We start from the raw sequence: 14,341 nt of genomic DNA on the forward strand, positions 1-14,341 counted from the left end.
TGAAAAGTTACACAGTGCATCTTTAAACTACTTACCACATTTTTGTGGCATGTTTTACCAAAACTGTCCAAAATTACTTTTTGCTTTCTTCTAAACTAAAGGCACTGGGTAAGATTTCACTTTCTGTCGTAGCTGTATGGTGGGCTTTAAATCAGTCAAGAGAAAGGAAAATAGTTTAATATGTCTTAAAAATTCCCACCCATACATGCAGCTGTTCATTTATTAATCTTTAAAAATTCACTTCTTATTATTAAAACATAACACTTAAAAATTACTCTTGCAATTGTGATCTATAAACACCACATCAAAATCGAAATTTAAATGTGACAAAACGTGGAACTAACCGAAATCCCGTCTATCCACTTCCAGTAGTTCAACCATTTCTTAACCAGTTTTAGTTGTTGTTGTTGTTGTTGTTGTTGTGATCTATAAACCCCACATCAAAATCAAAACTTAAATGTGACAAAACCTGGAACTAAGCAAACGCAGGTCTACACACTTCCAGTAGTTCAACCATTTCTTAATCAATTTTTGTTGTTCAGAGCAGAGTATGCATAAATTTGGTCTTATTGTCTGTTTTTCATCTTTGGCCACATATTTCGTATAATTTAAGATAATCCTTCCCAGCACATCGTCCCAGTTTGTTGGTTAACCGAAAGTTACAGTAATGAACTCCTCCTCTTACCCTAAGCCAGCAAAGACATGACTTATGCAATAACTGTTTTTACGCATGCAATAAAGTAGAGAATCACTCAATATGCCCATTCACCTTTCCAAAAAATAACAAGCGCACATCTGCTGACTGGTAGCCTAATGTGCATAACATGTTATAAAGGGAGAACAGTGTATTTTGTACAAATATTTTAAAAAGTATTAAAATAAGCCTCTTAATATGTGTATATAAAATGTTGAATGAATGGTGAAAATGTGATGTGTTTTTCCTGAATATCTAAAAGAGACCAATATTAATGTAAAACTTGTGTGTGTGTCTTTTGTTGTTTCCTTTTATAAATGGAGTTCTGTTTTTGTATCTTTACATAGACCTTGAAGTTCCACTGTGTTTGTGCCTATGTTTAAGTGATAATTTTATTGTGACTTCTTTTGCACCATGGCCATTTTCAGGATTGAGGAAGTAAAATATGCTTACACTCGGAATAGGACTCTCAGCACAACCAAATAATTTATCAAACATAAAAAGTAATTGTGTATCTGCTGAGAGGGGTCAGAAAGTTGACACTGGTTTAGGGTCATTGCAGTGTATCAACGATATCCAGTTAAGTTGGACTACAATGATTATTAGGAATATGTTTAAAAACAATTAAATATTGTGCACAATTAGGTACAGAGTGTAACTTTCTGGAGATGGCACTTTGTATGATTCCATGGAAACAAAGTAAAAACAAACACCTTGGAACATTCTCTGTGGACATATATTCGTTTTGTGCAATACTGTGGAATATTATCGATAAAGGAACAGTTCCGTGGAAAGAAGCAAGAGGAGAACCCTCCTCCAGGCCAAAAACTGACAGGTTTGTGGAGATGCAAGCCTGCTCAGAGCAAAGACGCATGTTTTTCAGTGCAACCAAATATTGCTTGTTATTTTGCAAAAACGTAACAAGCTGTGGCTTTCACTGGGTCTAAACACTTGCACGTAAATCTAAGTATATGCATACATGTAGACTGAACAGGTTTGAACTCTGTGGTCAGTTTGTTTAGGCACGTGCTCTAATTCTTTTGCACAAACGGACGCACGGCGGTTCCTGAGCTCCGGTCCCAAAGGGGGACACAGCGCTCTCTGCTGCCTCAGACCCTGTTATCAGCAGCCCCCCTCCTCTTCTACCCCACTCTCCCCCCACTCCAACGAAAACACTTTCGGGAAGAATTAAGTTTTTCCTGCGCTCAGCGGCGCGCACTCGGAGCCGAGCCGTGGCCTAGCACAACACCTCGATATGTGGAGACGCCGCGCGCTCGGGGACTGTCTCCTGGCCTGTCTCCTGTTCCTCGTGACTCTCGCTGATACGTATCGATGTAAGTACGTAAGTGTTTAGCCACTTTCAGATCATGAGTTGAAACTTACTCGAAACAGTCATTCACGTAGTTAGCCTTTAGGCTGCACTGCCCCACTTTGGGACTCCGACACAGGAGCTAGTTTTGGGTCTGGTCCTGGAGGCAGAGGAAAAACTGACACTGTGTGAAGCCTTCACTCTTAAAATGATCAGCTCAAACTGAAACAATGCCTGGACACTGGAGGTCCACAATAGAGGTCATTTCTGGGAAACAACCATTTCGCAATGAGTCTTTTCAGGCCAATTCAAAGAAGCGCAATTAGTGAGTGCAGTCCAGTGGGTCCGTGCTCCATCAGCCATCTGTCAGACACGCACAGGCTGCACTGTGGTCTAGATATACACGCCATGGGACAAATAAATAGTTAGGTTTAATAATTTAAAATCATCATGCCATTCTGATTATTAATAGGTTATTAAGTTAATTTACATATAGTGAATTTCCTGGTTTAATTTCTTCTCGTCTCTCTCAATCTATCACATTGTGTAAATCTGTAACAGTCCTGAGCAGGAGCGGTGCCTCACAGTTCCTCAGTCGTCAGCGGAGAGCCAACTCTCTGTTTGAGGAGAGCAAGAAGGGAAACCTGGAGCGAGAGTGCATCGAGGAGCTGTGCAACAAGGAGGAGGCACGAGAGATCTTTGAGAACCAGCCAGAGACGGTACCATTAGACTCCTACTATAACCTATTGAGACTTCGCAGTGACATCATGCTGGGGGTGTTCAACGTGGGTCTCTATTTGCGGAAGGTTCAGAGGTTACTATGAAGACACAACGCACACATTAGCAAACACAGACAAAAAACTCTGAAAAAAGGATTTAAAAAGCACATCTTTTGGAGCCTGTGATACACACATCGTCTCTCCTGTTGCATTTCTATCTAGCTTCTTTCAGGTCAGTTTGTGTTAAGATACAGCGCAAGTTAAAGTCTAACTTAAGGTACAGAGCTTAGTGCTTTTAGGTAGCATCACACCCCCAGGAAATACTGATGACATCTGCTGCAAAATATCAATACATGATAAAACATCTTTATTCCATGCTTTTCTGAAGATGTGTGTCTTTTTTTTTTTTTTTAGGAATATTTCTATCCCAAATATGTCTGTAAGTTTTCTCATAAGTTATGTTTAAATGTTGTTTAAAGCTTGTTTCTTCAGTGAATTTTGTTTTCAGTTTGCCTGGGATCACACAGAGTTGGAATTAACAACCAAAACTCAGATTCAGCCATCCCTTCAAACCTTCGCACCTGTGTCAATGGTGAGATACAGCAGAAAAATAACACCATTTATTATTTTTTCAGACCAGAGTTTGAGTAGTGAAACTTTGGTCTGAAACTCTACTAGAATGAATTATTATAAAACCAAATTAATCATGTTTTATTTGTGCTTTGTGTGTGTCAGAGATCAGTAACCAGTGCTCCCCGTATCCCTGTTATAAAGAAGGATCAGAACGTTGTGTGGACGGACAGGCCACCTTCACCTGTGTTTGTAAAACAGGCTGGAAGGGACCACGCTGTGAAGATGGTAATGTCAAAAACATCACAGAATAGCAAACGTAGACTTAAGGCCACCACACAGTACAGCAGAATTTGTGTCTTTGTGTGTGATTTTGAAGGTGCTGCGTTCTTCATGTGTGGTGTTTGTGTGATTTTGAGCTGCTCCGTCAGGTCATAACCATAAAGCATCACCACGGCAACAGCCAATAAAACAGAGCATCAGGAGCACTTAAGGAGGATTTAAGGAGGATTTAAACTGCAGCTTCTCATCCACATTATCTGTAGTAATAATGGCCCCAGTCCACAAAACAGCACTGTGAATCCAGTTTGAGGCGTTCTTTAAAAATAAAAAGACGAGAATAGTTCCTCACGTGTGTCTGTTTACATTCACATAGTGCGTAGATCGAGGTGAAGCTGCAGATTTCTTCCTGTGTACTTTATCGCCAACTTTCTATGCATTAATCATATATCTGAAGCTCTGCACCGTATTTCACAAATAATAATAACATAGTTTTGACTTGTATCTAAACTAGAAGTGCAGTGCTTTGATCTTTTGAACACTTAAGAGTCTCAATGCAAGTGGTTTTACTCTAGACAGGAAACAACTGACGCAATTGTGCTCACTGCTTTGTAGCCTGTGAATATGCAGGCATGTCCCACTGCAGTCTTTGGGATAGGTGATTTAAAATCTTCTCATGTCTGTGGTGTGCGCTTTTTGTTACACGTTAAAAAATTGTTTAAGACCGAAAAATCCTGTAGCGTGTGGCGGACCTTTATACAAACTTTATTGATCCACATGGGAAATGATTTGGACACAGTATCTCCCACTACAGTATATTATAATAACATAGAGCAAAAGTTTAAATGGTAATAATAAATTCAAAATAAGTGGCAAAAGAAGGTCAACTAGACAAAGTTTTTAGAGTGAATGGGTGTCACCACCATCCAGTTAGGTATTTCAGTTCAGTGAGGCTATACATCACTTTGAAGGTACATATAGACCTAAATAAGTCATTCCCCTAAACAGATAACTATCTGATCTGAGTGAGAAATGAAGACGCTCCTTGGATGACTGCCCAAACCTACCTATTCAGTCTAAAAATTTAGTTCAGGTGACAGGTGAAGGATTGCACAGATTGCACATGGTATAGAATGGTAATAGGATGGAAACATCATAACTAAACTAAATGTGTATAGAGAATTACTGCAATTGAAGCAGTTTTGACACATCCAGGAATAAGATACTATCATGAAATTTTATCAGAACACCTGGACCTACTAAACAAGCTGTGATAACCTGTTGACTGTGGGAGAGACCGACCTGCTGACACCTGCTAGGCCCCATCACTAAATCTAACACAAGCCCTGAAGAAGCTAATTTCTTAATAGCAAAATGTTTAGTATTTCCAGCTTGTTTGATAACATTTCATGATAATATATATAACATGGTAATTATTCATCATAGGAACAAGACACAGCTATCTTTCTATTATTTCATGACCATTTGATCTTTCTCTAACACTTAACTAACAAGGTTTCAGTTCCACCTACAGTTCCTGGATAGGCTCATGTAAAAAAAAAAATTAAGACTACAAAATTATCTGTAATCACAGTTTCTATTTTCTTGGTAATAACTTAGCAACAGGGCGTCAAAATGCTTCTCTTGTTATTTCTGTGTTAACTTATGAAGTGCTTGATTGATGCTCTAGAAAAAGAAGCTCTTTCTATAGTTTCTGAACATTTCTCTTGATATAATTTGGTCTATATTTTATCCATTGTCTTGTGTTTTTACAGACATTGATGAGTGCACAGACCCAGATCATCCCGCTGGGTGCAACCAAAAATGCTACAACTTCCCCGGCAGTTTCCGCTGCATGTGCGAAGACGGCTTCTATATGAGTAATAAAATCAGTTGTGTGGGTAAGGCCTCTTCGTAGATTCAGGTCCAAGTTCTCTTCTTTATTGTCAGACTAATAATGTGAATTTAAGTGTTTCAGCACCTCTCAAAACAAACACAGACAGAGCAAACAATACACAGAAGATGAGCGAAATAAATATATAAATAATTAAAAATAAGTCAAATATAATAGGTGTATTAAATAATACATTGTAAGGGGTATACAGGGTAATTTTGAATTTCAGAGTGTGCCCTACATATATATTTAAAGGTCCTAAATTTCGCAAAATTGACTCTAGTGAGCTGTAAGCCATGTAATAATTTTGCCTCATCAAAAACATATGTGGAATTGTGTTTTCTTTCATTCACACGTTTATCTGTGTCTCCAAAGCTCAAAATGGTCTGTTCCTTCTTGTGGAGTCATGTAGTTGTGGTTTAAATTAACAGCACCCCTTTTCCTTTTGTTCAGTAGAGATTGGCAATTTTAGGGCTAAAATCATTCAGATGATTCTAGTGAAGGTGTGTGGAATTTAAAAACAGAGTGGAGCACTTCCTGTATTACCACATCATATCACAAGGTGGAACAAGGTGGAGTGTTTTCTGTTTGAGAAAAGAACTCAGCCTAAATATACAGGGATTGTATGTTAAAGATGTGTGAATGAAACAAAACACAACTCCATGATTTATGACATAAATCAGAAAACAATGTAATGTCTTTTAATGTCCTTTAATGCCTGTCATAACCTATATATCCCTGCAGCTGTGTGGTGTGTTTAGGTTCAGTACACACGTTGTTCTTATGGCAGCTGAACAAACATGTTAAACCCTCTCCAGCTGTTTCCCTCGGGTCCATTTTTGTCATTTCTGACTCTGACCTGATCTCACCTATTATGTAACACACACTAAAACATCGAACTATGGCATACATCTGTGGAGTAAATGTTATTTAGCGTGGTAATAGTTCTTTAGTAAAACATTATTATATTGCATGTTTAACATTTTTGTGTAGTTCGCGTAACAACTTAATCTGCTTGGTCACTGTTTACCATGGAGTGGGTTACCAGTGCAAAGTCTTTACAAACATTTAATGCGTCACTGTCACACATTTGCCTTCAGTATTTTCAACAAGATCTAACCATCTGCACTTTAAGTTTTACTCCACAAAATGTCATATTAATACAAAGCTTAAATGTCCTATATTATGTTGTAACCTCGTCAAAAACATGCCTGTAACTGTGTTTTGTTTCATTCACACATGTTTGAGTAACCCTTTATTATTAGTCTGTCTAGATTTGGGCTGGGTGTCATTAAGAAGTTGCTGATACGATATATATCTCGATACAGTGCACTTTCGATTCAATATGATATATTTCAAATTGATTCAATACGGTTCAATTAAAATAATGGCTAAATCATGGCTGGATACTAAAAGTCTTTGTTAAATCACTTCTTGTACAAAGTCCATATGAAACACATGCATTTTACTCATCAAAACAGTGAATTTGTCAAATGTGTTGCTTAAACGCGTTTCCTTCCTCTAAACAAGCAACAAAACTGTAGCGCTGTAACAAAATAATTTATTAAAATATACCAAAAAATACTCTTCGATATTATATCGATACAACAGCCCACGATATTGATATTATATTGTATTATCACATTAAATGATACAATATTTCGATATTTTTGCACACCCCTAGTCTAGATCACCAAAGATCAAAATGCTCTGTTCCACCTTGTGATGTCATGTAGAGGTAGGTTTCAAGTAAACAGCTACCTTTTATATTTAGTTCAGTAGAAATGGGCAGTTCCAGGGTTGAAGTCATCAAGATGGTTCTAGTGAAGGTGTATGGAGTTTAAAAACACAGTGGTGCACTTCTTGGAGCATGACATCACAAGGTGGAACAGAGTGTTTTCTGTTTGAGAGAAGAAATCGTGTGCAAATGAAATGAAACACACCTCCAGGTAAGTTTGTGATGAGGAAACAACATTATAACGTAGATTCTACCTGAAAGACTGAGGGATTTTTCACACAAATTGCGTAATATGTGCCCTTTAACATTTGAAAAATGTTCTGCTGTAGTTACTGCATTATATGTGTATGTTTTCCCTCAGATATCGATGAATGCCTGCTGTATCCTAGTATCTGTGAAAAGCCGGCCAAATGTGTGAACACCCCCGGGATGTACGAGTGCGAATGTCCCACAGGATTCAAATATAACTTTACATCAAGGACCTGCAACGGTGAGACCATAAACATGTTTATCACTCTGTATGTCAGCCCCTGTGACTGTGAAGTGATAGAGGATGCCTTCTGTTGCTGCGTCCTTTGGCAAGTCATTTTACATTTTTGGTTTCATTCACACACAACACCCAAACTCTGCATGTTTAGGCTGAGTTCTTCTCTGAAACTGAAAACACTCCACCTTGTGATGTCATGTGGTAATACAGTAAGAGCTCCATTTCGTGTTTTAAGTCCAAACACCTTCACTAGAATAATTTTAATAATTTCAGCCTTGGAATTGCCAATCTCTACTAAACAAACGATGTTAATTTGAACCCTACCGCTTCATGATATCACGAGATGGAAAAGAGCACTCTGAGCTTTTGAGATCTAGACAGACTAATTATAAAGGATTACTTAAATGTGTGAATGAAACAAAACACAACTCTGGGTAGGCTTGTGAGGTAACAATGTTCTAACATGGCTTAATGCTCAAAGTAAATTTTGTATAATATATGATCTTTAATGTTATAGTTTGACACGCCTTCTTGTGTATTTCAGATGTGGACGAGTGCGCTATGAATGTTTGTGAGGACACCTGCATTAACACAGTGGGCAGTTACGCGTGTTACTGTGACGGGAGGGAAGGGCTGCGTCTGGCCCCTGATCAGATTCACTGTGACTCGATCCCTGTCTGTGTGGGACTGTATGATCATAAACACCCAGAGATGCTTTACCTTGGCGAACAGTTCGCAGGACTGCCTGTCATCTACCTGCGCTTCAGACTGCCAGAAAATACCAAGTAGGAACAATTCAAATATTTTAAGGTATTTACAGGGATAGAAAAGTTTCAGTAGTAGTCAGTCATCTGGACAATGTGTTGAGATAACTATAATAATTTTTTATCATTGTCAGAGTACACAAACTAGGGATGAGCTATTCAATACTCAACACACCACATGTTTTATGTGTATACATGAACAGAGATGTTGTGTCCTTAAGCAAGACACTGTAATCATCTTGCCTATGCATGAATGTTGTGTGTTGAGAGTCTGAGAGACTGCACAGATTGGCAGTCATGTTTCCACAGAAGTACCACCACTGAGTTTGGAGTATGGGCCTGTGCAGTTTATTGCATTAAATCGAAATTCTGTCATCTCTAATCATCAAAGATCAGAGTCTTTTTAATTGAGAGGTGACTGTGACCGATCAATATTAGGGGGGAAAAAAATCAATTTTTTGTCATGTTGCCAGAGTGAACAGATAATAGCTCACTGTATAGCTTTGAGGAACTTGTCAACTTGTAAGGCCCATGAATAAATGCATAAATGTATGCCATTATATTAAACAACATTTTAAAACAGCATTTTAACTCTATGGATTGGATTTTGCTCTCCTTGGTTTCAGACATGACCTGCAAAAAGATTAATGTGCAGAACTTTTAAATCTAGAAACACGCTCCACAAATCCCACTTTAAAATTAGATTATATTTTAATGTTTGTCCCTCCTCAGGTTTGCAGCAGAGTTTGACTTCCGCACCTTTGACCCAGAAGGAGTGGTTCTGTATGCAGAGTCGTCCCAGGACTCTTGGTTTATGCTTGGGCTGAGGGGAGGGCGCATCGAGGTCCAATTCAAAAACCAGCACACCTTTAAAGTGACCAGCGGAGGCAAAGCTATCAACGACGGACAGTGGCACGTGGTAAGAAGACACTGCAATCAATTCATCACTTATCAAAGCTGCGTATCTCTATATTTGACCCCTCGACTTCCTAAGTGCAATAAATAAATAATGCAAGGACAGACTGTATGGCTCCTTAGTTATTGTGTGAGGTAATGGTCCTATAATTGAACTGTGCTCATTTGTCAGATCTCGGTGGATGAACTTGAGAGTAGCATCAGTGTGAAGATAAGTAAAGAGGCTGTGATGAGCATCAACAGTCCTGAGAGTCTCTTCACCTCCGTCAATGGGAAACTGGAAACCAAAGTTTACATCGCGGGAATGCCGAACAAAACCGACAATGTCATCAAACCGGTAAGTTCCTCCACATGACAAATACAACACACCAAGTATGAAAACTACTCATCAAAAGTCTCACAGTAATATCGTGGGCCGTAACAATATATAGAATCTCAAGTCTACTACAGAGAACTACATGGACCATGATCCTTTGCTCTGTTTCAATCCAATCTACATGTTGAAACAACTGTTATGAAGCACTCTTATTTTTTGGATTTTTGGATGACGAGAGAAAAGTAGCATACTCACAATTTTGTATTATTATTATTTTTTGTTTCCACAAAATATCGCAATAAATATTGTACCATGAGCTGGATATCATGAGAATATCGTATCGAGAGATTTGGATATCATTATATGCCTAATGAATACCACCTTATCTAAACCTGGATTATATCAGGTCTATTAGGTCTAAAATAAGATTAAACCATGGACAAGATAGTTCAAATTAATGCTTAACCCAATGGAGGACAAAAAGATGAAAAGATTTGTCTCTAATTAAAACAAATAATCTACAGTGGGTCTTTGTACGGCCCATACACTGTATACAGAGGTGGACTAAGGGAGAGTGACATATTCGGCTCCAGTCAAATGAAGCTCACAGAGGCAAGAAGCAAATTTGGAGCTGGGTCCATATTAGGAATGGGATCTTATTTATATACAAAATCGCAAAATAAAAACACTAGAATCATGTAGAGGAGTTTAATACAGACTTTTTAAGCTGAAAATGATAAGGCTTACTGCGGCAGTTTCAGAGAGAGGGGTGACAGTCGATGGAGCGCCCCCATGCTTTTAACTTTCTATTTGGAACGTGGTGGCTAGTGGGTTAACTATGTCCATTTATATATTTATATACAGTACCACCTGAGAAGCGTGTACCACAGTTTGAGAAACAGTGAACTGAAATAGAGTACTACTTTTTAATACTGGGTGAATTCTAGACGTATTTATATTATTAGACAAAAAAGTCTGGTGTCGTATCACTTGAGTTCAAATGGATGAGACCAATGACTGAAGTAGTTAACACTGTAAATATGTTTTAAATGATAGATGACTTGTCTGTTCCCTTTGCGTTGCTGAATTTAAAAACTGCTCTGTCTGAGTTTGGCCTGAGACATTGAGAAGGGAGTGGTGACAGGACCGTAAATTCTATACAGAGAATTTCAGTTTGTAAATTCCAGGCAAATCATATTATGCATGTCAAACAACTTTTTCCCATTCCATGATTTTCCTTTCAGTGGATGCCCCACCAAACCTAAAGGTGCACTATGCAACTTTTCAGGTAGAGAATTCGGCACCTTTTTGTCTCCCTGGAGATGTTATTGCTTTGACAGTATATCTATCTTACGTTTAGTGAATTATAGATTTATAGATTTATTATTGCTCAAAAATGACTTAAAAACATGCATTCTCATTGTCATCTTACAGCTCTCATCCCATCTCATTTGTAGTGTTATTTGCTTGCTTGGATATGTTTAAAAATCAAGGCGAAACAGGGTCCATCACCTTGTCTCATGAAAATGTTATTGCTTTGTCTGGCATGTTGCACTCTGTGGTATAAGTAGGCATTAAATCAAATAAATAATCTTGATTCTCCACTCTATATCATTATAACTGCATAGAGGTATATGTTGTGTGTACATTTCTGTTATTAACAATAGACCACTGTAAACTATACCTTCTCAGATCAATCCTCGCCTGGACGGTTGCATTCGCGGCTGGAACCTGATGAACCAGGGCGCGTCTGGAGTGAAGGAGGTCATTCAGGAGAAAAAGAGCAAACACTGTTACGTTCATGTGGAGAGGGGCTCTTTCTTCAGTGGGGCAGGGCTGGCACAGTTCAACATTGACTACAGTGAGTAAGTTAAGTTATACCTTTTTACATTTGGCTTTACTAACGGACACAGCTACTTTTAAAGTGGTCACTTATTTTGGGGGGGAGGGGCTTAGCATTCTTCATGCTGGAGACTATGAGGAGAAGCTGAGATCACCTGAGGTCATTAATAGGAATAAATGCGTTACATTGAAAGGTGCACCATGTACCACGTTTCTTATTGCCTGTGTGGAGATGTGATTATTTTGCTGAGAATGTTCCACAGTGTGGCATTAAATGTATCAGTGTTCATAGAAAAAGCAGTTTCAGATCTGTGGAGAGGCAAGCTTGCTCACAGCAAGAATTTTACCAGCAAAAACACCCATTAGATTACCTGTTTATTGCCATATTGTGAAAGCAATAACATCAGCGTGTAAACAAGAATCAGAAATTGTCATTTATGTATTAAAAATAATACACAAAACCACTGTACGCAGGTCCATGTAATCAGCAGCATAAAAACAATATAATAAATAGTTCAAAATATGGTACGTATATGGATGTAGAATACAAGCAAGGAAGTGGTGGACCACCAGAAAAGTTAAATAGTGCAGCTTTAATGGACACTACATTACGTTTACATCTTGGATTTAGTTACTTTCAAACCCCAGTAGGGCTGGGTTTTGACAGTGGTCAGGTAGCTAACCATTGAGTATTATATGCCTATGTAATGATTATTCACTATATTTCTCAGCACATATTTCAGCTAAACTCATCTTAACAAGTCTTTATCTTGTGTGTGTTTGTAGGTGATAATGACCAGTGGCGCATTGACATCCAGTTGAGTATAAGACCCTCCAGCAGCACAGGGGTCCTGTTCGCTCTAGTCCAAAACAACACTGTCCCTCTGTCACTTGCAGTGATCACTAAAGATGAAGTGGACGCTGTAAGTATCACGCTCAAACTAAGGGTGGGCTATATGGCAAAAAATGCAGATCACCATTTTCTTGTCGTCAGGGCGCCATTTAAATTTGATCATGATTTGGATGTTTTTACTATCTTTATATTGCCTTGAAGAGACAGATAAAGTTATCTGCTTCTTCTGAAAGTTCACGCTTAATTGCAATTGGTTAAATTGACCTGTCACTCACTTATGCATGACAAGGTTGACCAACCACAAAATGGTGATTATTAGGCCTGTCACAATAAATACTTTATCAACTTATTGTTCAATACATGACAGATGGAACAATCATTTTTGAGGGTCAGTATTTAATGTGGGTTCTTTTTCTTTGCACTAGTGCGAAAACTTTTGGTTACTTTTCTGTTCTGTGATGAGATTTGAGCTGTAGAAGGTTCAATTATTACTTCTATGACTCATTATAGACACAAATTAACTACTTAAGTGTTTTATTCTGCTTTTTATGTATTGCAGGAACAATATTGTACATTTAGAATCTTTTGAGATAATTCTGCTTTAATGGTTTGGTTTCAATATTATTGTTTATTGTCTATATTTACTATTTAGTAGCAATATATCATGACAGGCCTGGCCATTATACCATAATAGCTCAGGGATGAGATCACAATAAATTTTTATCACCATATTGCCTTAACTCAAACCCATCATAGCTAAAAAAAAAAAAGATTTACTCATGTTTACTTGTTTTCAGAACTTGCAGGTGTTTTTGGATGGTGTGTCCGTGGCAACCCTGGACACTGTGATGTTGTGCTATCCAGAACGAGTGATGGTGCAACTTAATGTGACGCCTACAGACCTTTTCATCTCTGCAAACTCCTCCTCTGTCTCGTACATGGCCTCTGATCGACTACAGGGGGCACTGCAGAGCCTCAATCTTACCATGCAAAGCCCCCTCAGCACCTACATCGGGGGAATACCAGGTGAGGGTCCGGCTATTGAAATAGAAATATATAAAATAAGGCATTTAAACAAGTTGGTGATAAAATGCCAGCTCCAGCCAGTGCATCTATCAATCTTATTTATTTATATATTATATATTATATATATTACATATATTATATTTTAAAAACAAGCTAGGTTTACCAAAGTGCTTTACAAAAATACATACAGTTTAACAACAGTGAGTAAATAAGTCTTAAGTAAGTGTATGTTGTTTTCCAATCCTGTAAGTGTCCTCTTTGTCTTTGTTTCAGATGAGGTCCCGTTGTCATTGACTCCTGTCACTGCGTATTATCACGGTTGTTTGGAAATCACTGTGAACGGGCAGCCTTTGGACTTTGATGAGGCTCTGAGTAAACACAACAGCATTAAGTCTCACTCCTGCCCCCCAGTGTTTGCCCCAGAGATGCAGCCGATCGCACCCGTCCCGCACAGGAAATGACCTCAATTAACACAGACATAATTTAAATTAGCAGAGTCTCATAGTATTAATGAAAATGGTAAATGTCAAGTTGAGAGAAGTGGAGGGGAATGGCCGACATCACTGGAAAATTGAAGAGAAGCTGAGTTTAAGAGGAGTGTGTAGTTGTGTAGTGGTCTTGATAAGGCAAATGGAGAGGTGACGTAGTTGTAGCATTTGTTGCAATGATAAAAGAGGAAGAGCTGAGCTCTGAAGCATGCACAAATAGATAAAGTTTATTTGTTTAGAGAAACAAATAGTCATTGTTGGCTAGGCTCCAAGAGCAGTTTAATTTTGTCACATTGTGAAATTTAAAGTCTTCTATTTGTTTGTGATTATTTCCCAGACTGCTGATGTAGTGCACCTGATTTAAATGTGCTGTACATAAAACAAAATCTTCAGGTAAATTATAGCTGTATGTTGTGTCTGAACTGTCCAAAATGTATTTAAATACAA

At 38.2% G+C, this 14,341-nt stretch overlaps 1 protein-coding gene across 1 annotated transcript; it reads left to right on the plus strand.

Annotated features, from left to right (window-relative positions):
- Positions 1-1,771: 1,771 nt before the first annotated feature.
- On the plus strand, positions 1,772-14,309 carry pros1 (protein S). Its single transcript, XM_055154577.1, has 14 exons — positions 1,772-2,028; positions 2,565-2,722; positions 3,137-3,161; positions 3,231-3,314; positions 3,458-3,580; positions 5,347-5,472; positions 7,565-7,693; positions 8,235-8,475; positions 9,187-9,373; positions 9,542-9,706; positions 11,378-11,546; positions 12,314-12,450; positions 13,178-13,406; positions 13,680-14,309. The coding sequence occupies exons 1-14, from the start codon at positions 1,950-1,952 to the stop codon at positions 13,865-13,867; spliced, it is 2,040 nt and encodes a 679-aa protein (XP_055010552.1). The 5' UTR covers positions 1,772-1,949; the 3' UTR covers positions 13,868-14,309.
- Positions 14,310-14,341: the final 32 nt, after the last annotated feature.

The sequence above is a fragment of the Boleophthalmus pectinirostris genome, unplaced genomic scaffold, assembly GCF_026225935.1.
Source record: "Boleophthalmus pectinirostris isolate CB_2022bp ecotype Guang Dong unplaced genomic scaffold, ASM2622593v1 HiC_scaffold_19, whole genome shotgun sequence".
Classification (NCBI taxonomy): domain Eukaryota; kingdom Metazoa; phylum Chordata; class Actinopteri; order Gobiiformes; family Gobiidae; genus Boleophthalmus; species Boleophthalmus pectinirostris.